Here is a 26015-nt window from a genome sequence, read left to right on the forward strand (position 1 = left end):
TCCCTTGCGGGAGCGAACAGAGGGGACCATCTGTTTGAAAGTTAATTACAAACAGATGGTTTCAAAGCTCGCTCCCGCAAGGGAATTGCCAAACGTGCACGCGTTGCCATTGAAAGTAATGCACTGCGTGCACGTTTTTGGGTGAAAAACTGAATCAATTTCAAGAGGTCTCCTTCTATGCAGCGCATGCGCGCTGCGTAAGAGAGACCTAAAAAGGAGCTGCACAGCAGGAAATTGCAACTGACAGGCCTCCAAATAGGTTTTGAAAAAACTTTTTTTAATGCATAAGGAGAACAAAATGGAAGGGATCAGGGAGATGAAGTGGGGGAAGGAGCAGCGAAGAATGGAGAGTGAGGGGGAGCAATGCGAAATGGATGGAAGCTGTGGGACGAAGAAAATGTAGAAAGCAAAAATAAGCAGGGAGGGGTGCTGGAAGTAACAGACAAGCTGAGGAAGGAGCAACAAAGCATGTGCTGAGGTGGCACTGAAAGGTATTGGTGATGGGTAAGCAGCACAGGAAGGAGAGAGCAAGAAAACACATGAACTCCAATGGGGTTCTGAAACAAAAAGGAAGTTTGTTTCCAGAATGTAAGTAGTGGAAGGATACATGCCATCCAGTAAAAAGGATGGTAAATAAGTTATGCTCCAGAATAAAGACAAACACAAGAACAGGAAGGAAAGCCATTAAATTAGAAGTAAGCATGCAAGACTGACTAGAAAACTAGCCAATGATATGTATATTTGTAAAGCATGCTATCACCTGCGAGGGTATCCTGCACTGAGCAGGTGTGTGTGCCTAGCCCTGCATATGGTAGGTCGATTAATTGAAGGAAGCATTGGTGTGGGCTACTGATAAGAGAACTCAACACACCCTGGGAATCCGAGGAGGTCTCCTGTATGAAACGATTGGGTTTTATGATAAAGTCATCTGTCACAAATGCAAACATATTCAGGAAAAGCAATTACAACTTGAGAAAAGTAAATATTCAGCAATAAAGTAAAAGACCGATTGTTACATGCTACTTTTTTCATTCATTGTAACCACCCCAACCCGGCTGAGTTTTCATATAGTCTTCTGAAACTTGCGCCTTCTTTGTGCTGTTGGCTATGGCACCAAGATCACACTGCTGGCCCGCGAGCTTGCTCCTTCATATCTGCTCGAATCAGTCTGTTGGTGTGTTTGCGTGCCTCTTGACTGTACTCTTATAGCATTCTTTTGTTAGAATTAACCAGAACAAGGTGGAATTGGAGATGTTTGCTGTTCAGTGTCAGCTCTTGGGATATGATCTCGTTGCAAGGCAACCGATCTTGCTTAGTGTCGATGACAACAGCAGTCCTGGACTTTTTAATGATTCAACTGTTAATATGCACCCGACGTTAATTAAGCATCTGGCAGCCATCTTTGGACAACCACTACACACACTGAATATTTACGACCTGAAAGGGGACATCCTCCCGGGTGGGACTTTTTTAGTTCCTCCATGGGGTGGGGAACGGGGAACCTCAGAATGAACTTGGTAAGAAAAGGAGCTGTCGAATTGAGATTTCCAGATGGTTCTGCATTTCAGTTTCAGACTTTGGTTTTTATAAATTACAGGTGTGAGAGTTCAATAGGTTCATTTGAAATGAGCCAAGACTACAACTCCCATAAGCCTTTGTTAAAGGAAAACACCAGGGCTGGAAAAGGGCGTGCTTGATGACCTGGAGTCACCCGGTGACCTTACACCAAAGCGATTTTCTGGCTATTTTTAAGTAGTAATGCACTTCAAGTGTAAACATATCCAGACCCCCACCCGTCATATCTATAACCCCCTTCCATATTTTCTCTGCACGTATGGACGGCGGGCGGGGTAGGGCTACTGTTTGTAAATATCATCTTTGGAAAACCCTCTAGATTAAGTTACACTTTACTCTTTGAATGTACATAGCGCTTTCTACGCGACAAGGTGGTAAAGCACTTTGTGGCTGTGTAGCATGCTACTCCATTGGATAACTCCAGCATTAGAGACTTTGTCAAGCAGGTACATTTGCTGTAGGCATGCTACCTTTCACACACTTGACACACACTTTGTAAGCAGTCTACCGTGCACGTGGAAATGTGATCTATTATGTGAGCCTGCACTCACTGTATAAATCCCTTCTCTCTTTCCTCATTACAGTTGCGTTATGACATCTCCAGTCACATGCAATAAAGAAATGATGTAGAAGCTATTAAAGTTGAGTTGTGAAGTCACACTACCTCCTGCCAGAGCCATAAGCCATGCTAAAGGCAGCTCACAGAACATAACTACAGTTGCAGTTTAACAAAACCAGAGCTGGTTTGGGGTTTGTTTTTTTCCTTCTAAAATAAACAGCAGAAAGGCACTAATAATGTCAACATGTTTATCTTTCACATGCTGTAATTCACTACAGGAAGGATGGAATTTCTGCATTTTTTTACACACAGTGAGCTACAGCATTTTATTAATCTGACTTGCATGATACCAGGGTTGGATTGGGATTATAAATCGCCCCGGGCACGCTAAGAAACAAAGTATGGCCCACATTTGCATATTGCCTTTCCGCAAAACATTGCTTCGGCGAAGTTTTATAAACCCCTGAAAACAAGTGAGGCCACTCCTGCTCAGGTTCCCTGCCCCCGCTCAGTATGAATACATTAATTGGTCAGCCCAGGGAGAGAAAGGGAGTTCCCCTCTGCCCGTTGCTTAAAGGGAGGTTATGGATGCCCATCTCCCTCCAGAAAGGCCACTTTGGCCCCACTGGGCAGCTGGCGACATCTAAACACAAAAGACACAGCCCAACTTGCCCGCCAGGCTGCCAAAAAAGCATCCCATTGCTGGAACTTCGATATCAGCCCCTCGGCCATTGCCCGAGTGCCCGGCTTACCAGTCCGACCCTGTATGATACTGGTTCTAATGTCTCTTTGCAGCAAACTACAAGCTGCTTTTGGTGTGTTTAATTTGACACTCCAGTTTCTAAAAGGATTCTTTATATATGCACACATACCATTTATTTCATTTGAAAGGACAGGACCCCAAGGATTTAAGCAGTTTGTGGAAAGGGTGATGGTATGACCATATATTATAAGCAATAAAATAGTCTGCTGTACATTAAAAGAATATTGCAAGTCACCTTGGAGTTGCATGACCTTATAAATGAACTCGGCGTTTGGCCTTGTACCTCGAGATCATATGATCGTGGTACTCCGTGGAGAATTGTGGTATCCTTATAATGCACAACCGGGAGAACTTTATCCCATTATAAAGTTGTCCCCAATTGTCATGTGATCCTCATGTAATATGTACTATAGAGGGAGACAATGAGTCATGCAGTCGGCTTTCATGGCTCCACAGGAGGAGGAACAAGAGGAGGATGAAGAGGAACAGGAGGAGAAGGAGGAACAGGAGGAGGAGGAGGAACAGGAGGGGGAGGGACAGGAGGAGGAGGAACAAGAGGAGGAGGAAGAGGACTAGGAGGAGGAACGGAAACAGGGGGAGGAGGAACAAGAGGAGGAGGAACAGGAGGAGGAAGAGGAACAGGGGGGGGGAGGAGGAACAGGAGGGGGAGGAGGAGGAACAGGAGGGGAGGGACAGGAGGAGGAGGAACAGGAGGAGGAGAAACAGGAGGGGGAGAAGGAACAGGAATAGAAACAGAAGGAGCATCAACAAGAGTGTGTGGGTACTGTTGCAGTGCCACCTCATGCAGATCTCTAGATCTCCACTGTGAAATGCCTCACACAAGTCAGGGAATCTCAGTCATGCCAGCTCACGTTCCAAGTGGGCAACATGCGCTGAACATGTGCCTCGAGGAGGATGCCTACATTGTGCAACTCTTCATGGAGCGAGGCAGGAGGTTTTGGGATCTGACAATGATGGTCCACTTGGGAACGCTCAATGGGCTCCAGAAGTCCATCCAAACTCCAGGGCTTGGGATCTATGAAGGAAAGCTCAGTCGTGCGATCAAGACCCTGTGTAGGTGCCTGGGGCTGTGGTGGGCAGAGGGCTCCTAGGAGGACATGGGTAGTCAGAGACCAAGCGGCTATATGGAGCCACTCGAGTTACAATGAATATGTTGCGATGATGTACTGGCATGTGTACACCCAATGTCTTATCCAGTGAGCATCTCTGTACTTAAATAAAAGAAAGAATTATTGAAGCAGACACAAATCTTACAAGAACCTTTATTCCTCCTCGCAGCACCTGCATGGTAACCTTGACAGCAGGAGATGAAATCTCTCTCAAAGAAAATAGATCAATAGGGAAACCTAACTTATATTCGGTTAGTGAAAATCGATACATTGAATCATTATTGAAGAATGGTTCGTTATAAATGATTAAGAAGAAACTAAGGATGCATTCGTGGCATAAAATAGGAATTATAGCATACAGCAATCAAACCCTCATACACTCAGTTTCATATTGCAGTGAACCATTGTCAGTTGAGTATATTTGAGGACAGTAGTGCTCTTACATTCACAAGAAACAGTTGTGGGAATAGATTAAAAACCGACGCCCTTTAGGTTACAATTTCTGATTGTGTGGCCATCATCAGGGTGGGTATTAATCAGAATAACAGTTGAATCACACAGTATGGAGATTTTTGATATAATACAATCTGGGTGCTTTTGCACGACTTTTACTGGATAACTATAAGTGTAATAATAGTTTACATATAACCACAGATCCCACCAAGTGTTGCCTAGGTTACTCTTGTCCAAATATCTTGGTTTATTTGTAATGTCGCTGTCACAAATGCAGCAAAGGCCACTGATCAGAATTCCACTATACATATGTACAGTAAACTATGCCTGTTCTACCAGGGGTATCTTTACAAAACTTCTGATTATGGAATGATCAGGCCCTCAGTACAACTTGCCATTTCAGTTTGATGGGGTCACTAACCACACTTACCAGCTCCATCAGAAATATCAGATCTGGGGGAACACTGTGAAGGTGTTCACTTTCATCCAGAGATTTTGACAGCTGAAAGCAGTCTGGGCCAAAAGGAAGAATTACTGGGGAATCTGGTCGAGTATTACCGATTTCCTTAGAAAGTCCTCATTTCTTAGTGGAGCGTCAGGGCCCAACCCGTAATGAGATTTTCCTGCTTCCCTAGTTACCCGTATACCTGGTAGCAGTATCAACTGGGGGTTGATCTGCCCGCCCATTTTTCTGGCAACTTGTAATGTGGGCCTTAGTGGTTGACCATAGCAACAACAAGCTACAATTTAATTGTTTGGGAGCTATGTAGCTATAATTGAGAGGGTTCACTCAAGCAGGAGTGTGCAGCCAGGGCATTACCTCTTTTCCGCTAGACATAAGGGAAGGGTCAGCAGTCCATTGGCTGGAGCCCGGATCCTATTTTGCCTTTATGGAGAGGTACTCCCTTCAATTTTCCTCCATGGAATGGCACTTACTCCATCCTGTCAAAGAGTTAGCTTGATTGAATTTCTAAAGTGAAACTCGATTGTGCAAAACGATTGTGAGCCTCCACAAACGTAGATGCTTATTAGTATTCAGTGTTTTGCTGGGCTATCTCTAATATCCGGGACATGCTGACTTTTCCGCTCTTGCACGTTAGAGGTCAGAAAAACCAACATGCTGGCAAAATGTCCTTATGCATAAGTGCAATGATAAAAGAACAACTCCACCATGCTCTGCCTTATTTAATTTACGGAATTGACTTTTGCAAATTACTTTTTGTGGTCTCCTAAGTGGAGCTTATGCTTGCAAAATCTTTGGTGCATCAACTATTTTGGAAAGAAGTAATACAGATCATGTCCGAGGTAATAGATCAGGAGACACCTTGCGAGGCTTATTGGCATATCACCTGTGTGTCGGGCGATAAGAAATGGCCAAAATACTCCAAGATATGGCTCATGACGGCAGGCATAGTAGCCAAACGTAATATAGCAAGGAAGTGGGGTGTGAGTCAACCGCTGAGTGTTGTGAAATGGAAAGAAGACCTAGACTGGTGTTGCAATGCCGAAAAGGTGGTGTTCCAGTGTAGGGGCTGCACAAAGAAATAGGACAAAATATGGGGGGATATGGACACAATATAGAGGACTCTGAGTTGTTGGTTAATGAAATGGGTAAAGAAGCAGTGGGGGAAATATACACTGTAGCACATTACACTGTGTAAAGATAGGCTTTCCTGTTACCAGTGCTGGACTGGCGGTAGCGGGCACCAGGCATTTCCCCGGTGAGCCGCCAGAGTTGGTGGCCTGTTTTGGGCCCCTAGGAGCCGATTTTGTTACAGGGCCGTTTTTGCAGCATAGCTGCAAAATCGGCCAAAATCAGCTGTGGCAAACAGCTCGGCCGCACCCCCAACTCCCTCCGGGGGCCGCTGAGCACTTCTCCAGGGCCGGTTTTGGTTCCCAGTCGGGCTCTGCATGTTACGATTCTATACGGTATACAACACACTGCATGGATGCAAAGACAATAACAATGCAAATGTATGGACATGTTTGTTGATTGACGCACCGCCAGGTGCTGGTTACTTACCTAATAAAAAGAGTTTACAAAAAAACAATCTTTTGTGAATCAGGCTATTTGTGTGTATTTCATGTTTTTCAATTTTTAAAACCATGTATATTAAAATATGAATTTGCACTAAGAGTGTACCCTCGTTGTCTTTGCTTGCAGTGGATGGCTGTATACACAGAGCTGCTGGGCCTTGTCTGTTTGCTGAATGTCGCAGCCTCATTGGCTGCTCGACAGGAGAAGCGAAGATCACGTGCGGCTACGACCTGCCAGCGAAATGTAAGTGAATGTCATTTTTTATTCTCAGAACTCAAATGCAGCATTGTTTTGGTTCTGTTAGCCTGGCATCATGTGAGGGATGACCTGTAATAAAATGTGCCACTGCTCCTTGAACAATGTGCCCTCTGTGATTGGCAAGAGCCTTGGAGACAGTTGTCGGGGGAATGCCCTGCTTTCCTCTATTTTCCATGCAGATTTCGGGATAGTGGATGAATTCAGACCACAGGGAGATGAAAGTGATGCATTGTGTTTTCAGCTGCTGGGCATAGGCTGAATGCCAATTACTGTGAAGGCATCTGTCACTCTTTGGCTTTCAGTGAAAGGCAGGGGAATGCAGTTGTTGGGCCTGGAATGTGTCTGCTCTCTCAGAATAGATTTGCTAAAAGGTTTCCGGTGCATTGCAAGAGCAGAAAAGCAGTCAGTCCAACTCGGGTCGTGATTTGTCGACCGTGCGGTGTCTGCTTCTGCACACCTTCTGATTTGCTGTCAGTAATTTGTTGTCCGTGTTCTGTGATTGGTGGGGCACTTGAGATCTCTGCGGGGTGGTGCTAAAAAGATGAGGTAGCGTCTCTGGCGGGTGGGTGGGCAGGAGCGTGCCTTTGAAGCCTGCAGCGCCCTACAATTATTCGACGGAATTATACTGTGCCGAAATAAAAAAGATTGTTCGCGTTATCGTGGGGGAGAGGGGCATTTTGGTGTCTAATTGGTGTGATTGCGTGTCAGCGGAAGGCTGCGTGCGTGGAGTTGACAAGAGTGGTTGAACAGAACGTAATGTTTCAGGTTTTGTTCCTTTTCGGATCATTGATTGATACAATCATTTTTGAGGTAGAAAACCTTGTAGGCAGCGCGCAACAGTAGAATGGATTTTAGTTTCAAACAATTGGTACAAGAATCCTTAGCATTTCTTAGAGAAGCGGTATTATTGAACGTGTTCCATGAGATGTGTTTTTCTGTGATGCGTTACAAAACAATTTCCAATATTCCGAAACTGATGTTTATTTCTTTTCCGTTTAATGCTCTACCATACCGTGAAATTTTTATTTTATTGTACTTGAAACATGTCATGTTTTTAGTTTTATTTTGTTGGGTTCCGTCTATTAAGTTGAAAGCTAATATGCTCTTTTCAGACACAGCCTGGGTATGACCTGTTACACATGCGACCTACCACCTTTCTTCAGACCGTTGAGGATTTTGTGATTTGAAAAAAACAGTTAAAAAATTGTCACTTTCGCATAGCACAATTTGGAAAAAAAGCCTTTGCAAATTCAGAACAATAAAAACTTTCGTATTTCCATACTTTTATTGACCCTGTACTGCCTCAGGGTCTAAAAATGAGGGTGGGCAGGAGAGAGGTATTTTGTTTTCTTTGTTTCTTAAACTGCTTGACCTGTGATGTCACTACAAACGTCCTGGAAGAAGGGAGTGCTGAAAACTGAGACACCGCAGAAATGTTAGCGCCTCTACCTCCTTTGGCTGTTATTCTCCTGCCCCCACACTCATCCGCCTCTCCCTCCATCACTTTCAGTCTTTGTCCCCAAAAGTATCCCCCATCAGTGCCCTCCTGCTCTCTCCAGCAGTCATTTGTTTCCAGCTCTCTTCCCCACCATCCTTGGCTGTCGCCCTCTAGCCTGACCGCCTCCCTTTTGACTTGTGCTTCACAGTCCTTCCCCATCACTTATGTTTCAGCCCCTGTCACCGTCCCCCCCCACAGTCTTCCTCCTGAAAGCCCCTCCTCTAACTCCCCTGCCCTGCACCAGCCTCAGGAGCCATTAGGCAGCGTGAAATACACGTTGCCACCTCCATCTTGCTGCCATTTTACTTTAAGATGGTAGATGGATGAAAGGGGGACAGTAACTGCATACTCAAGCATTTTGAATTATCATGTAAAAGTCCCATTCCCAAACAATCAAAAATTCCAGTGTCCATGTCCTGGGTCGGTGCGAGCAGCAGGCGGAGGCAGCATTGCGAGCTGCGCGCCATGATTGAAGCTCCGCCCGCTTGACTAGTAACCGCCCGTTTTCTCCTATAACAAACTCCCCGCTTTCTGAAGCAGGACGGGACGCCACCCCCGCGGAGCCAAATTTTTAATCTAAATCCGTTTACTCTCACTGGGGCCCGCCCCGGCTGTGACGGTAAGAGCCACTGGGTCCTACCATTAAGTCAGGCTCTCTCAGAGCGGCGCCAGAATAAATAATGAGATGTAATGTAGCAGGGAGCCGGCTGCCAGAAGTCGTAGCTCAGTTGCAATCACCAAGCCGGTAAGAGCAGCACGCACTGCTAGCTACGACACCATTATATTGCAGTTACAGCCAGTGCTTCAATGAGGCTGAGACACTATGCAAATGTGTGACAATGCATTTCAGTGGAGTGCAGCACCACACTGAAATGCGTTAGTCTAACGCCAGATGCGTGGTACTTGGCAGGACTGGACTTTCCCATTCCAATTTCATTAAAAGATCTGCCCTGCAGTACTCAAATCCTTGCTAATGCCATGTCCATGTGACCTACTTTTACATCCTTTTTTGTTTGCAGTTCTTGCCTTACCCACGGTTAGCCAGAGAGTGTTTGTTTGACTGATGGTGTAACCTATACGAATATCTCACATATTTACATATATCTCCCATTTTGGAGTACTGCTGTCCCTTAAACCATTCTCTAATATCTTGAATTTCTTTCTTCCACTTTGATTTCAGACAAGGTCCTTCATGAGTGAATGTCTTAACATATATATTTTTTAAAGTATTCCCTATTATAAAGAATGATTTATTGAATAACATCTATTTAAGCTAGCTTGGCCACTCCTCAAAATCCTTTAAACCCTTAATTGATAATGTGTCTAATTCAGTGAGCAGAAATACTTCTATTTGTGTCGACCTTAAACGTCTATCTCCTCCTCTTGCCAATGGTTATAGATGGTATTCACAGAACCGCCCAAACTGTTTAGGAATCTGTTTCACTTACAAGATGAGGAGAAAGTGGGGCCACACTTTATTGTCACGGCTGTGCTGTTTGCTATCCGAACCAATAAGGATCTGTTTTTACTAAATAATGCACGCCATCTTTTATATATGTACCAGTCAGTGTGAGCACATTTTGACTAAATGTCAGTGGGAAAGTGGGTTGTGAACAAAGAGAGCCATGTATGTAGGGAAATAAATCCCAATAATGTACTCAAGATGTATTTTTTCACATTTTATGTACGTAACACGGAGATGAGCATTGTTGAAGAACATTAACAGAGCTATAAAAAATGGTGCACATTTTAAAATAATCCTGTGTTTAAGTGTATTAAAACAATGTGATGTTCCTTCCATCCAGTTTATGTAATAACACTACTACATTGCGGGTAGATACCATGATGCTACAATCTAATTACTTGGTCTGAGAAGACAGTAAAGAAGTAGTCTACAGCTATACATCCATTTGACCCTTGGGATGTTGTTATGTAGATGTCCTCCAGACCCCAGTATTTTTCTGAGCAGATCCATGTGTTCAATTCACCTATACAAAGAGGTTCATAATCAGGACTCTAGATTTCTTTGGAAGGTACAAAAACAAAAAAAACACAAACATGTAGCATGCCACAGGTTCATGAGAAAACCACCTGGAAACTCAGTGAAAAATATTGAAACCAGGGGGAAAATGTAGCCGACATGGGAAATTCTCTGTTTACCAAGCTTGTTAAAGGTGTAGCAGGGAACAAGAGTGGTCACCTCACAAAGCAAACATCAAATAGGAAAACAGTAATGGAAAAATATGTTCTAATGTTTGGAGGATACAATGCATTGTGTATATTAGCGGTGAGATAGCAATCTGTTCATATGTTTTACATTTACAAGGAGCTGTCAACAATTTCTTTAGAATTTAAGTGCATCCAAATCAAGATAAACCACATGATTGGCTTGAGGGAGAAACATTAGATTAAAAGGCCAAGTCATTGTCAAAAAGTTAGCATAATGCAAATGAAGAGTATGAAATGGTCCCCGTAGTCAACTGACAGTCGGTGTCCGTAGGCCAAATTAGACTTTCTTTCAAATGCTGCACTTTGTTAACCAATTTAGTTTATAAATCTGTGTAATAGAATATTTCACAATCTCTATAGTGGAGGGAAATTTGATCAGAAAGGTCTCTTACTTTGGCAAAAAAAGCTTGCTGTTATTCTTGGGCTACAAAAGCACTGGCTGCCCCAAGAGTAACTGAGGCGTCAACAAATGTGTGAAATGAAGGGGGCTCTTCATGATGCCTACATGATGGAAAGGACAAAGTTTGATAATATATATGCAGCTGGAGAAAACAAGTTTTCCAAATGTGTTAAACGAGGCTTACCAATGTTGTCAATAGTAACTTTAGTGAGTGGTCCCTGCCTCAAACTTCAGTAATACAAGAGTGATGCGCAAGAGCATTCTCAGATGTTTGACTAATCCTTAATCAGATGTCTAGACCTTTGTGCCAGGGTCACTAGTTAGATGCATCTGTGTTGAATAGACATGTCTGTAACAAGCTAGCCTTTAAACAGAACTTGAATGGATGCGGCTACAGCACTGTAAATTTCATGCAAGTAGGGAGTACCACTTGTTGGAAGATGTGTATAAAGTCTTTTATATTTAGATGGCATGTATTGTGTTTGAGGGTAGACTGCAGAACTTTGACATAGAGAAAAATGTGGTAGTTATGGAAAAAGTAAGACTGCTAGAGCATACATGCTAATTATAATATAGAAAGGGTTTCCCATTCGATATGTTGAGTCAGGGTTTGGGTCACCGCGTCTGGTATGAAAAGCTAATGGTTTTCTTTAATCCCCAGAATAACGTCTATGCCATCCTGTCTCAGTGAAGGGGTATTTTAATACATTATTTGATTGTATCTCATTTTCATTATGACACATTGCTGTAATGAAAATATTGAGGTCCCTTTTCCTTGTAAAAGTGGATTCTGGAACTAGGTTGAAAACCAACCTCTCTTGCAAGCTTGAGTGACCTGTCTGTCTTCGTAGCATAAAAGGACATAAAATAGTAAATTCAGTACAACATTTAAAACATTTCTCAACAATTAATACAATGATAATGAAGATCATATAAAAACAGCATATTTAAAGTTGAGCAGTCAGAAGACCCTTGTGAAGTTCGTGGAAATTTGAGATATAAATAAGTCTACTAAATAAGCAAGTAAAAGGTTCTAACATTACTATCATAGTTGGAAAATTAGGTTTGTCAATTGCTGTAGAGTCGCAAATACATAAATGGATGCACATGCAACAGTGTAAAATCCAATACAAATGCACTGATTTCAATCGTGTCCACCAGCAGCCTAAATTCTTGATCAAATCATTTCCCCTTTGTGAGACTCTCAGAACATGCTATCAAGGAAGCAGCATGAAAGGTGTACGAAAGCAAAGCAAAGATGCATGAACTGGTAAAATGGACTTGGATTGGTAAAAACATTGTATATAGTCTGAATCAGGTCAGAGTTTCATAAGGTACAATTTGGTTCAGGCCTAAGTGGCCTTATGTCATTGGGATAATGGAAGCTAAGAAACTCATTCTAATTCTCCACATATAATGCAAGAACCGGGAAACAGCAAATACAATGGTTTGATTAGAGTTGGTTTTAAAAATCCTAGCCGCTGTTATAAAGTCCCTAGTTCCCATATTTTGACAGAGCGGCAATAACCACTTTTTCCTGCTTGTGTGATGTCAGGAACAAGAAAAGAGAACATGCTCAAATGTTTCAACTACCTCAAGACAGACAGGGCACATCATGTCAAGGTCCACACAAGAACACTGCCATTTAACAGTAACAATGCGTAGGGGCAAAGTGCCAACCCGAAATTCAAAGTACAGCACTTTTGCAAAGTTGGGGGTGGGCTCTATGTCATCCATATAATGTTCCAGGGTGTATTCGTTCTTAATTTCAAGAAAGGCTGCAGTGAGGGAGCCCACCCTCTTCTGCCTATGGAACTCATGACCAATGTGCCTCTAATAGCTCTCTTCTGCAATTTAAGTTGATAATACGGATTACTGTAATCAATTCTATTGTTCTGTCATTTATAGCACTTCTGAGCCAGTTATCTTTAAATTGTGCTACAGCCAGGTTACCCAGACATGTTATGATTGTCACGTTCATGGCAATACCCTGTTTCAGTAGATACAATTTAGATTTTGTGATTGTTTACTATTTTTATTTAAGAACTCCTTCTTTATTGGAGCAGTATCTTTAAAGCGAAATTAATTCTTTTTCACAACAAGGCTAACAGATGATTGTATGGTAAGTAGAGACTGGTACTGGTCTTGGGTGGTGCTATAAAGGATTATAAAGTTCCCGAGTGCATCTTCCTGATGCATTTTAGTATAAAGGGTCTCGGTGCCCATTTTTCTCATTAACTCTTCAAAGTACAATATCAAAAAACCTAAGTATATTTCTTACCACTCTACTGCCCTTGATATATACTATAGGGGTGTGCGGAACCCGTGGAGTTTTACTCCACGGAATTCCACAGAGTTACCTAAAAACTCTGTGAGATTCCGCAAAGTACTGCACTGAGGTGAATTCAGCACGTCGCAATGCTCGCGCAAATGTTTATCACCAGGAGCTTGTCCGCACTGTAAAATCAGCAAAAACCGCACCACGTGTCATGTCAGAGGGCGCTGCTCTTTTTGCCGCTCAAGTAGATTTTCTTGTCGAGGGGCAACTTTCTCAACGTCAACAGTAGCGACTAGCCATGACCGTCCACGTTGAGAAACCTCGCTGGAAGGCATTCTAGCACTAGAAAATCATGTAAGGGGATGCAAATTCTCTCTCTTTTCCGCCAACTTAACGTTGGCGAGCCGTGCGCAAGGAAAAACTCTGCCACTCGGTGGGTAGCAGTATTTTGTCAGAAGTCTGCACTCAAAGCACAGTGCGAAAAGGGCTAAACTCAGTGAACTCTGCCGGTAGAGCGGCATTTTTTCGCCCACCCTAAATATACTGTAGTTTCCATAATTAAAGGTTTTGAAAAGAAATCCTTATCCATGCCCATTGTTCCATAACGGATCCACACACTGGAAATGTTGGGCATCCAGATGATCTACTGGCAACCATAGAAATGTGCAGAAGTGTACTAACAGCCTTCGTATATATAAAAATTGCAATTCATCAGGACTCAGCCATTGTGTCTATGCCTTTTTTGTGGTGCTTAGAATTTTGCTTTGCTGTGATGGGCTAGGGTCAATCAGTGGTGTAGGACGTTGATTTTGACTGGATTTAAGCACAACGTAGATACAACCAAGTAGGTATTTTTGGGATTGGTCGGGATGATCGTTGCAAATCAGGCGTTGGGAGCAAAATAAAAATTGGCCTATTTCTCAGCATAAGTGCTAGCTTTAGGGTGGTGCGACTGTTGTCACTTTACTGGTTGTCAAGTTCAGAGGCCCCATTTGCATTCTAACAGGTGGGGAGGACAAAGAAGACCGGTCAGGCATGACATACAAGACAAGAACAGCCTGCAGACTCCTTTGAGTGCCCAGCAAATGTAGGTGCTAATAATAACAGCAAGATAACTCTAGTGATTAATATCCTTGCTGGAGGGATCCAATCCATTTTATGTCCAGTTATAGGTTTGACTCTACATAAAGTAAAGAAGGTTAATGTGCCATGTAAGATGCAGATCATAGATTTGTATTGTATGTAGATAGCTCAGTGAGTCTCTGGTTTGTGACAAAGATTATTTTGTTACTAGGCATTTCACAAGACACAATCTGCCTAGCATAGCGCAATGAGCTTAATGCAAACTGCGAGATAAGGAAAGGCCTTAGAGTTTTTTCGTAATCTTTTGTTCCTTTGGGGAGTAATAATTTCTCATTAGTATATACAGACCCAACTGCTGTGTTATGTTGTAAATCATTCGTTTTCTAGACCAAGCCCTCGTAACACATAATGGCTACCTATAGGGATGACATGCGACTCCTACTCCTCTTAGCCCCTGTCGTGTTATGTAATTTGTCCTATACATTAGTTTACACATTTGTGTGATTGTCTCTTTATAATGTATGTGTGAGGTGTAAAGTGCTCTGACACCCTACTATTGGGTGAGCTATGTTATAATTTAAATACATATGAGAGGGCCTCTGGGGGCATGAAGGGCCCCGTTGAATGGTGGTAGTGAGGGAGTCCATGGTGTAGGGGATCATTGAGAGGAGGCCTCAACAAACATTGGCGCACCAACAGTAAGCCTGACCCCGCTCAGCATGACCGCATAGTTCTTGAATGCAATATCTTTGAAGTCCTGACGTGTTCTGTAATAAGAAGAAATATCACATTTAAGCAAAACCATCCTACGAATGTGAAAGGTGATCAGGACAAAACAAACCAGAAAAGCCCATTGAACTGTGAGTCACACAAATACTATCTCTTTCTAGCTCATAGACGGTAGGACTTGAGCACCACAGCAGTGCCAGGGGCATCCGCACCATCCGACATGAGGGCAGAGCTTCTTTAAAATAGAGTTTCATTCTTTTCATATGCAAGCGAATAACATTTGAGGAGCTAACAATGAACCGCCCATCTATATGCTCCATATGCATGAGGATAACTGGAGCACTTTTGTCCATGTTTAACAAAAGAGCCACAGGGTTCTTAAATGTGTCATTCTGCATTTGTTAGTAAAAATAGCATGCCAGTGTGACCTCACACCTGCATCACCTCCCCCAGAAATGCGATAAAACAGGGATGCTAATGCCTGTCATCCTGTAAAAGAATACAGTCCTAATATCTACTCGGATTATCAATGACCTTAAAATATGACGGTTCATGCAGAGCTCTGGGGTGTCAGTCGCTGTCTGTGCTTTTATAGAGACAGCTGCATTGATCCATCCTTTATACATTATATGTATTCATTATGTTCTCACCATTGTGTTTAGTTCATTCAATTAAAAAAAGACATATTCTTATTTTGGGCTTTATGTTTTGGACTAAGAGGCCAGAAAGACCTTTTCATTTAAAGAGATAATCTTTGTTTGTATAAATGTAAATAGTTTTAAATAAAAAATATCACTCAATAATTCACTGTACTCACATTTGATGATCATGCATTTCTCAGTAACCGCCATTACCTCTACGTCCCTCGTCCTCGACCCAGTCATCACTAATGAGGTATTCCACAAGACAGGAAACAAAACAGGAAACGCTTTTTAGGCTCCACCCACCCTCCCATCAGGGGCTATAAGAACCTAGCCAACCAAAAGCACATCCTGTTTTGTTTCCTGTCGGTGGACCTGAAGGGGACGCTGGGGTAGGTGCCGGGCACTTACCTGCTTCGTGGTGTCTTGTGGTGTCCTCCTCTGCTGGGCTTTGGGGGCGCTGCTGGACCTCCGTGGGACTTCGTTGAGTCGGGCTGCTGGGCTTCCTGGACTCTGCAGGTTCCTGGCTGCTGGTCCTGCTGGGCTGTACTGGCCTCCTGGGTGCCTGTTCGTGCTGTTCCGCTGGTCACGTGAGTTTCTCCTGGGATGGTTGTGTGTGCCTTTGAGGGGCGCCTGGATGTCTCCGTGTGCTCCGTCTTTTCTTGCCTAGTTGGAGCTCTGACATCGGCTCTTCACTGGCGGTCGAGGCGGTTGGATTGGAGCGCCCGGGTTTGCGAGGCCGGGCGCTCCGTCTGCTTTAAATCCCTGCCTTCCGTATGGAGCGCCCGAGGTGGGGTCCGGGCGCTCCATTTTCTGCTGTATTTATGGGGCACTCGGGTTGGGGGCCGAGTGCTCCTGCTTTCTCAGGCGGTGCTGACAGCGCCCGGGTGGGCTCCGGTTGCGCTGCTCGTCTCAGGCCAGGGAGCACTCGGGTTGGGGGCCGAGTGCTCCTTCGTTCTCCGGCAGTGTTGGCGGCGCCCGGGTGGGCTCCGTTTGCGCTGCTTTTGCTAGGCTTCGGTGCGCTCGGGTTGGGGGCCGGGTGCTCCTTACTGTTACGGGTTGGTTCGCAGCGCCCGGGTGGGCTCCGGTTGCGCTGCTGCGGGTCATGGAGGAGTTTTGTCTGCCTTCGGTGGCCGCGCGCTGCCTTGTTTTCAGGATCTGTTTTTGGCCACGCCCCCTTTTGCCTCGGTTTCTGGTTTCTGTCGGGTTGTTGGGGGCGGGCTTTTTTTTTTCTCGGTTCTTTTCTTGATAAATGAGGTTGGTTGTCAGTTCTCTGACTTTGCTGCTCCGTGTTAGTCTTGCTGTTTTGCTCTTCTTGATCCTTTTGCTTACTGCTGCTTTTGATGGGGAAGCATCATAGGAAGAGGCGGCATTTGTCTCCTGTGTCTTCTTCCTCTTCTCCTCAGGACAGTGGGGATCCTGCACCCCCAGGAAAGCGTCCCAAGCTGGATGATGTCCGTTTGAAGCGTCTTATTTTGGAGACCTTGTCTGACCTGAAGTCCTCCAAGAAGTCTGCTGGGGGTCGTTCTGGTGGGAGCGCAGCCTTTTACTCTGACATTTCCTCTTCGGGATCTTCTGATGATGCTTCCTTGGGTGCGGTGGATCTGAAGGGGAAGTATGTCTCCAGGGAACTGTTGCCGGACTTACTTTCTCATGTGCGTGAGAACATGGGGTTCCCAGATGATGCTGTGGCCAGTACTTCTTCGGATGCTGTTCTGCCGCAATTTCGGAAGCCTGTTACGTCTTCGCTTCCTGTTCATCCGTTTGTGATGGATGTGCTCTTGAATGAGTGGAAGGACCCTGATCATATTATGTTGTCACGCTTCATGTCAAAGCTCTACCCTTTGCAGGACATGGAGGAGTCTTTTCCTGAGTCTGTGCGTGTGGACTCCATTGTCGCAAGTTTGGTTGGTCGTCCTTCCATGGCTGATGATAACATTCTTCGCGATGGTGTGGATAGGAAGATTGACACTGCTTTGCGCAAATCCTATGCTGGTTCTGTAAGTTGCGCAAAAGTGAAATGCGTCAAGGTGGGTCTTCTTCAGGACAGGAGGGGGGATGGCAGCCTATGGGTTAATCAAAGAGGAGTGTCAGGTGTGTAAAAACAGAAATGTGGATTCACTGTTTGGTTTTCAAATATCAAGCTTACCAAAAAACAATTCTTTGAGATCTCTGTAATTTGTCAAATTCCTCCTAGTAAAACATGGGTTTAAGAGTAAAACCACATACACCTCCACCAGCCCGTTGGAGCCTACAAGAAAGTGACACGGAACTAAATCAGTCACTGACCATGTTTTTGCTTATAAAGGAATATGGTTAGATATTTTTTTTTCTAGCAATGGCTAAATGCAAACACACATCAAGGTGACTAAGCATTGAATTTTGATACGCAAAAGGGCTGATTTTGGCACCTCATGGGGAAAGCTTCTGCCACTGGCAAATTATTCTTTAAGTATATGGCTCATAACAAAAGAAATATAATATGAATTGAAGTTCTACCACAGCTAAGACCAGTTATGTGGTTAATTGAGTCAATATGTTCCAATTGGTACTGAACTGAACTGCTCACTCGATCTGCAACCTCACGTATGAATTCACTTGTGAACAAGGCATACTGTGTCCAACTAAAGATAAAACGTATACAGTCCGCAGGGCAACCATTATCCAAGGAAATGGACCCATGAACTGTGTGCTAAAATGTATGTTGTTCCAGTCGCAAGGTTTATATCTGCTATCTGACAAAATGGCAAGTAGTAAACTGATAATGTATGCCATGGTGGCCCAAGACAACAGCTTGTTGACAACATCGCAGTTCTTTAGGGAGTTCCTCAGGAAATATACTTATTGGTAGGTTACTGTAGCCTCATGATGAAAACGTCAATGAAAATGAGCGATTTGTTGGTTGATCCATGGAGATGTGATTGCAGGATCGACGGGATTATGATAAATCTACAATAGAAAAAAAATAATTCTCGACAAAGGCATCATTACAATTCTTTTTATGACATTAGTAACAAATATATTTCTATTTTCAATTGTACTGGTAGTTCCTCCTTGTTCTTCATGCACATAGATTCCAACTTTACTTTAGCCTCTGCACCTAATTTGCTTGTTTCTTTCAGTTTCAAAATGGCCACCATGGCATCTGAGTTGTGCTAAGTTTGTCAGAATCATCTCTAGTCCTTTCATGATCAAGACAGCTCCCAAAGATGGTTAATCTTCAAAGGGTAATGACCCATGCACAAAATAAATTGGTACCTTACTGGTTGCAAGGCAATTGTTAAAACTAGTTATCGCTAGTGCTGTGGCAAGTAAGTAGACTAGGCGAGTCTCCAACTGCTCTTCTTTAATCTCCTTTAGATCCAAAACTGTCTTGGTCAGAGAAGCCTGTCTTTGTCAGAAAACCCTTCAGCATGTAATAATTAAATGAAGAGACACCCCCCCCCCTAATTCTACACGGTTGCAACACAGATTCTTAGGGTTTGTAGTTTGTGCCATACAGAGCTTTCAATTAAGGGAGTAGCCAGAAAACAAAAATATCCCTCAATTTTTTACCAAAGATGTGATGTTACCAAGCTAGTAAAGCAAGTGAGCCGAAAACTCTCTAGAAGAGATTCATTGTTTTGCTCTTCCATCCAAGCATCTATCCATTCATTCATCCTTCCTTCCACCAGCTGCTATACACCATTTAACTTTTACATTCTGTCAACCATTCATTCTTCCATCCATCATTCAATCTTTAGCCATTCCATCCATCAGCCATTCCATCCATTGATACATTCACACATTCATCATTAATGCATGCATCAATCCATCCACCAATACATCCACCCTTTGAATTAACCATCCCTCAATAAAGGCATCCATCCATCCATTCTCTCAAATTTCCGTTTACGCTACCATCTTTCATCTGTCTCCATCCCCCGATCCAGTCACTCAAGCTTTCACTCACTCATTGATCCATTCACTTTTTCCACCACCCACTCATGCATCCACCCACTTATCCATCCATCCTGTCGCCCTTCCTACCTTTCACCCTTCCAACCATTCTGTATTCCTTTTTTCCCTATGTGCTTTACACGAGCACCAGTTGAGTTACAGACGGATACATTCATTTTTGTTATGTACAGGGAGGTTAATTGATTTGCCCAGAATCACAGGATGTTGAGCGTCGCTGCTGAGACTCGAACCCGGTTTCCCAGCTTTGAGGTCAACCGCTCTAGCCGTTAGGCCACTGCTCTTGTTCTGACACAAGTATTAATTTAAAAGGTTAATTATAAGCTAGTGTTTGCTGATTTGCAGACAGAAGAGGCCCATAAAGAAACCTATCCCTGCTGTAGCTGCTAAAGCAGGGTAATCCCTACGCCCCTCCATTCAGATTCCATCCTCTAAATATAGCACTATGATGAGAGGCGAGGACTACTTTAATGACAGCAGGCTCCCGGATAACAAGGATTTATAAATCTTCGATCATTTATTCAGAGATAGGCCAGAACAATAACAGTTCAGAGTTTAGGATACCTTTCTATTGCATATAGTTCGACATGCGTTTCCTACATTTTACATTGATAGGGGCTAGTGCCTGCTAGGCTTTCATTCGAGAAAGAGACCATGCACATGCAAATATATATGTTCCGATATTTTTTAATACATTGTCTTATTTCAATCTTCTTGACACACAGATCTTAGACATGGTCTGTCTCAGTTCTGCCTTTGATGAATCCTGAGGTCATCATGTCGGTTTTCAGTTTGACAAACTCTCTCTCTGCGGTAGCTCACCCCAGCTGTAGCATTGAGTTTGTTGACACGCTTTTTTGGGGGGGGTGGCCAGTGGGAATTGCGCTTGTGTTAGAGCGGGATGAAAAAACACATTCTGTCAAGTTTTATTAGGGAAGAGGTGTGGCGCAGCGGCCAGGGCGCCAGACTCTGGACCACGGGTTCATGGTTCGATCCCCCAGTGCCGGCGGCAGGTTAGTCCAGCACCATGTGACTCTGGGCACTTAATCTTCCCGATGGCTCCCAACGCCTTGACACCCTCGGGTAATTGTGCGCCTTACAAATACTGGATTTAAAATGAGTTTTATTGTGACAACTAGACATGTCACCAAAACCTTGTTCATTCATTTGTTGCATGAAACTGCTAATCAAACTTAGTCCCCAAAATAAATAGCCTACCATGCATCATAACCAACCAAATGTTTGAGCTGTCTGTTTTGCTTTTAAACCAAACTAGATCAACTCTGCTTTGGTTATGATGTGAGAAACACACTAGACAAATTGTTCATTTTGTCACATATACAGCAAACACATTTTGCATCTGGTGTTCCAGTGCTCGTCACTCCAAGAGCACCCACCAGGGACGTGGATTCATTCTGCGCATAAAGATCAGAGTGAATATGCATCTTTAGGAAAATGCACTTCAATTTTGCTTGGGATGGGTTATATCAATCTGACTCTGTTAAATATTAGAGATGTTCAAGCCTGAGTGTCCACCTTGGTTCTATGAGCCAAAGCAAGAGTTGAGGCACCATAATCATTGTCTTGCTCTGACAGGCTGCATTGGTAGGGAGGGGGAGCAGGAGGACTTTCTAGGATCAGTGGCGGATTGACCCATAGATGGATATGACCATCATTTGACACGTTGATGCCCTGGCTAGTCGTGCAGGTAGTCACGGTCCCCCAGGTGCACCACTACTGACTGAGCCCCACCAACTTTTGCCACCAGGCTGTTCCAATCACACTTCTCTTCTATGTATGTCCTTCTGTCTTCTGCTCTTTTTCTACTTTCCTGTTTCTCACCACTCCCTATGTCAAAGTTGTTTTCTTTTCTCGCTCAAGGTTCCCTTACGAGGCAGTCACCTGTAACCCTCTCTGCTTTGCTTCTTTCTAACCACTGTCCATCTTTCTCCATCCTGTCTCTTCCTCTCTAATTTCTGTCCCCACCCTCTCCCCTTCCTCGAAGGAAGACAGATCATGTTAAGGGTTGTAGAGGACCTCGACCATGCCAAGCCAGTCATCTGACTCCAGGTCTCGGGCACAATGACCTCTCCTTTATACTAGATTCCATCTTCACCACACTTTAGTCATCAGTTGCTATTATTTAATCCCGGCCTTCCTTTTGTTCACTGTAATGTGCATATGAACCTCTTGATCCTAAACATCTTGGTAGGAAGCCGTCTGTGAAAACGAACTTGATCATGCCACAGTACTGATCATAATGCCTGTCACATCTTAGCCAAGGGACAGCCACCAGCAGGAGGTGGACTGTCTGTTCTTACTGCCAATAAGAAAATGGCAGAAAAAGTTGACTGCTAGAGTGATGAAACCCACTTCCTTCAGGAGAAAAAAAAAGTCCAAGCTTTTGCATGCATTGCCCAAACTCTGCAGACCTCACAAATGAAGCACCACATATCTCTCACACATACCCATCTCTGCAGTGCCGATTGCTTTCCCCATAATCTTAATCAAAGTTGATATTTGGAATGTGTTTTCTAATAACTGTATCAAGAATGGATTAGGTAAAGGTGGTTACATATTGTTCAGGACTGTTACAGAATGCTTTCTGTTTTTGCAAACCAGCCTTTGGACTGATAGGCCGACTCACAAAAACCTGATTCGTACTGGGTCGCAATTTGACCTACCTTATGAATATTGTTGAGGTAGGTTGCAAATTGCAACACACTATGAATCACATCCATCACAGGGATGGTGGCTCGCTGAGGATAGAAGACCACCGTGACTGTCATTGCTTTCAATACAGCATTTTGTTTAATTGCAACCCGTTTTCCTTAATGGAAAATGTAATGCATTAAAAAAAAAAAAAAGAAAAAGAAAAGTTTGTGTCTTGGGATCACTTCCTACTCTAAAAAAAAATATTTTTATCAACATTCACAAAGGGAAACCTGGTCCCTTGTGGACACACACCTGTTTGCAAATAGGTTACAACTACATTTGTGTAGTAGGTAAAATATCAATGTTTTGCTACTAGATGGTTGCAGAACATCCAATACATCCCATTCAGAATAGGTAAGTGGAAGGGATTCCTCCTCCAAATACTGATTCAGTATTTATTTGAACCCCAAATTGTGATTCGGTAACATGTTACCAAAGCAAAATTAGTTTGTCATTTATAACAAAAAGCATTTTTGCGGTCGCAAAGAGCCTAATTCTATGACTCGGACCTTTTATGAACGCAAAAGCTTTGCACGTCTGCCCCATCGATTCTCCGCCAGCCATTTGCATGAATCGCCTTATGAAATCAATGGCCGTCCAAATTTCTGATATGATTTCATTGTTCCTGGTCATCTCTCATTAGAAGTATCTTTTCAAGGTATATCAACCCATACTGGGACTTTATTTTTGAAAGGCAGAGAATAAGACCCAATCAGTGGGGAGCAGCGCTGTAAATCTGCTCTCAGAAGCAAGGCCCGCTGTGAACCCAGCAGTCGGGAGCAACACTAGCATTAACCACCGAGGATGTAATCAGCAGCTGAATTTGTTTAATCAGAGTTATCTGCCATGATTAAAGTGTGTGCTACTGTTGTGCAGGCGGCCTAATTTGATGCATTTAATAGATGATTTTGGAGGGACCATAAATAAAGACACAAGAAGATAATTTAAAAGCTTACACATATCCGCATTTAGATAACTCGCTTTAGAAACTGAAAGATAATTACACTTAAATTAGTGTTGGGGCAATTTTAATAGCTGCAAAAAATGGCCTGCGGAACGAGCTGTGAAATAGCTCTTAGCTCGGTTTTCTTCGCACAAGGGTACTGGGATTTAGCTTACAGCTGTGCAAATCAAAGTCACATTATCTAATTTGTCAAATTTGTATTGTGATTTCAGTTTTGTCAGTGTCCTGTAATGTCCTTTAAAGCCTTCAGTTCAAGGCTCGAATGTCCAAGTGAGCCGAGTGTTATTTCACCCACAGTATGAATTAGGTTTATTTCAATCAAGTTCCTCTCCGATGAATCTGAGAAAAAAAATCATTTCAGGCTGGAAATCTGCCATGGAAGGCGGAATGGGGAGTGGACTCAAGTGGAAAGCTGTACACGCCTGCCTTGCTGCATTCCATGGTTTGGGCCCTCAATTCTGTTCCTGTAATTGGGTCTCACGCTTCACAGTGGTGTTTATATGCGGCACCTGTGTCGGCTGTCGCCAATAGCTTTCTTTCTGATTGACAGCTGGCAATATGTGAATACTGGGGGTGGTCTGGGGCAGGAGTGTAGCATTTAATGTCTTTACAAATGTAAACAAATAGTGCCATTCCTGTAAAGAAGAATTATGTCGTTAAAGTTGCCCACATTTAGAAGCTTTTAATTGGACGTCTGATTGTTTACACCTTTGGTTGGCGGTAGAAACTGTCTAGCTTCCAAATTCCTTGCCACGCCGTTAGACCGACTGTTCACCAAGACCCAATCTCCCCAAGGCCAGCTTGATCCCAGACCTACTTTGCACAAGCCACCACTTTTCACCTTCCAAGACTTGTTGATGTTAAGGCTTGTCATGCTGCTGCTAACCCCTAACCCTCAATGTGAACTCTCTCGCTTTTCCATTGGCCAGTTGACAGCCGCGCTCAACAATGCTTGTTCGAATGTCATATCTTGAGCCGAAGGAAGGTGTTTAACCACAAAACTGTTTTTAGCTTTGCAAAAATACAAATAGCTAGTCTTGTTAAAAATTTTCACAGGATGTTTTTCATTTTTTAATTTCAATTTAGTTTGTTCAACAAACAACGCATAAGAAGTACACCCAAAACGTAATGCTATCATTTTAGTAAATTGTTCTGTATAAAAAGCAGAACATATAAGCAAAGCAATTACATAAAATAGTGCTATGAAGGCATTTACTGCATCTGAATCACATTACATCAACAAACTTAATGAACTGTGAGAAATTTTTAATGCTAAGTTTTTTTGTTTTGTTTTTGTAAATGAACCCATAATACCTCCTGAAGCGATAGTGAAATTGGTATCTCTCACTTTTTTTTATTACCTTTTTTTCATTTTTAACAAAATCGCAGCAATTGTACATTGACAGAGGTCTAAAGCAAGTGATCCTTTACAGTAGATAATGATTTTACAATAGAAACTGAGCAGGAAATGACAGTGGATTTTACTGCAAGGCTAAATACAAGTCTCACACATTTCGCATTTCACTCCCATTCAATCGTGCCCCCGCTAGTGTCAGACTCATGCAGGTCACTCTCATCCAGTTCAGAATTCAAGAAGGCATTACACAGCTCCCGCCATTCACTAAGATCCTCTTGCAGCTTGTCATCTCTACAACTTAACTTCATGTGGACTTCTTCCGCCAGTGTCCATTCATGCACCTCCTTATTACGTGCATGCAGATCTGGGAAACGCTGACCCATCCATGATATGTCCTCCCCCGCCTCGCCAGCACCAACAGTAACTGCAACAGCTTGTAAGCTATTTTCATTTCTGGAGTTTTTTTATGTATCCCAATAAACAGTGTAGTGGTACCGCCTCAAAATGAAAGCCCGTTCCCCCACTGGCGTAACGAAAATTGAGGGGGCCTCCCTGCACGGTATGAAGAGGGGCCCCCTCCAGGCTCAATCAGGAGCGCTCTCTGGCCGGAGTGCAGTGCCGAGGGGCTTCCCCGCACTGCGGGGGTTGCGGGGGCCTGTGTTACGCTCCAGCCGTTCCCCTTCGCACTGTCCCCACCACATGGGACCAAAACTGCCTCACCCCGGGACATCTCCATGCTAAGTATAGGAAGTCAGCCCTTGCCTCGCCACACCGTGGACAAGCATCTGAGTGGATCTGGATAATTCGGTGAAATTTCACTGATGTCATGTAGGTGCAGTGTATGAAGTTGTATTGTACCAGTTTAAAACACCCTTTTACAGGATACTGTATGTGTAAAAATACTTATGGCTAAACAGGTCTTGTCACGGAGGGACTCGGCTAATTCCGCGTCGCATGACGCCCTTGCCCGGGGGTGGCAGTTGAATCCATCCTCCTTGCATTGTATAGGAGGAAAATCGGTCTGCGCCCAGAGCCACAGGTGAGCAATATATCTAGGGTGTGGTTTGTCTGCGGTATATTTCGGGGTATGTGGGCCAGGTCACTTTGGCTATTTCCGTTAGACCAACATAATGTAGATTGTGGGCCTGGCCCAGCTCAAAGTCATCACACGCCTGCTCATTTGTAAGAAATGTTTCACGCCGATAGAGGTCGTCTAAGACTTTGCAGCCCCCCCCACTCCATGCCTGAATATACATATGTGTCATCATTTCCCGCATCAGGGGAAGTATCCATAGGGGAATCTCCCTATGAAACAATGCACGTTTCAAGAATGTCTCCACATACTGCTGCCAAATACTCACTGTATGACGAACTATGTAGGGCATGTG

At 43.6% G+C, this 26015-nt stretch overlaps 1 protein-coding gene across 1 annotated transcript in view; it reads left to right on the plus strand.

Annotated features, from left to right (window-relative positions):
- The window catches only part of MACROD2 (mono-ADP ribosylhydrolase 2), a 2183495-nt gene that overhangs the window by 1768967 nt on the left and 388513 nt on the right, over nucleotides 1-26015 (plus strand). The window contains exon 5 of the mRNA XM_085612704.1: nucleotides 6645-6761. Coding sequence (XP_085468830.1) covers nucleotides 6645-6761 — 117 coding nt within the window. The remainder of the gene's footprint in view (nucleotides 1-6644; nucleotides 6762-26015) is intronic.

This window comes from Triturus cristatus, chromosome 6, assembly GCF_964204655.1.
Source record: "Triturus cristatus chromosome 6, aTriCri1.1, whole genome shotgun sequence".
NCBI classification, from domain to species: domain Eukaryota; kingdom Metazoa; phylum Chordata; class Amphibia; order Caudata; family Salamandridae; genus Triturus; species Triturus cristatus.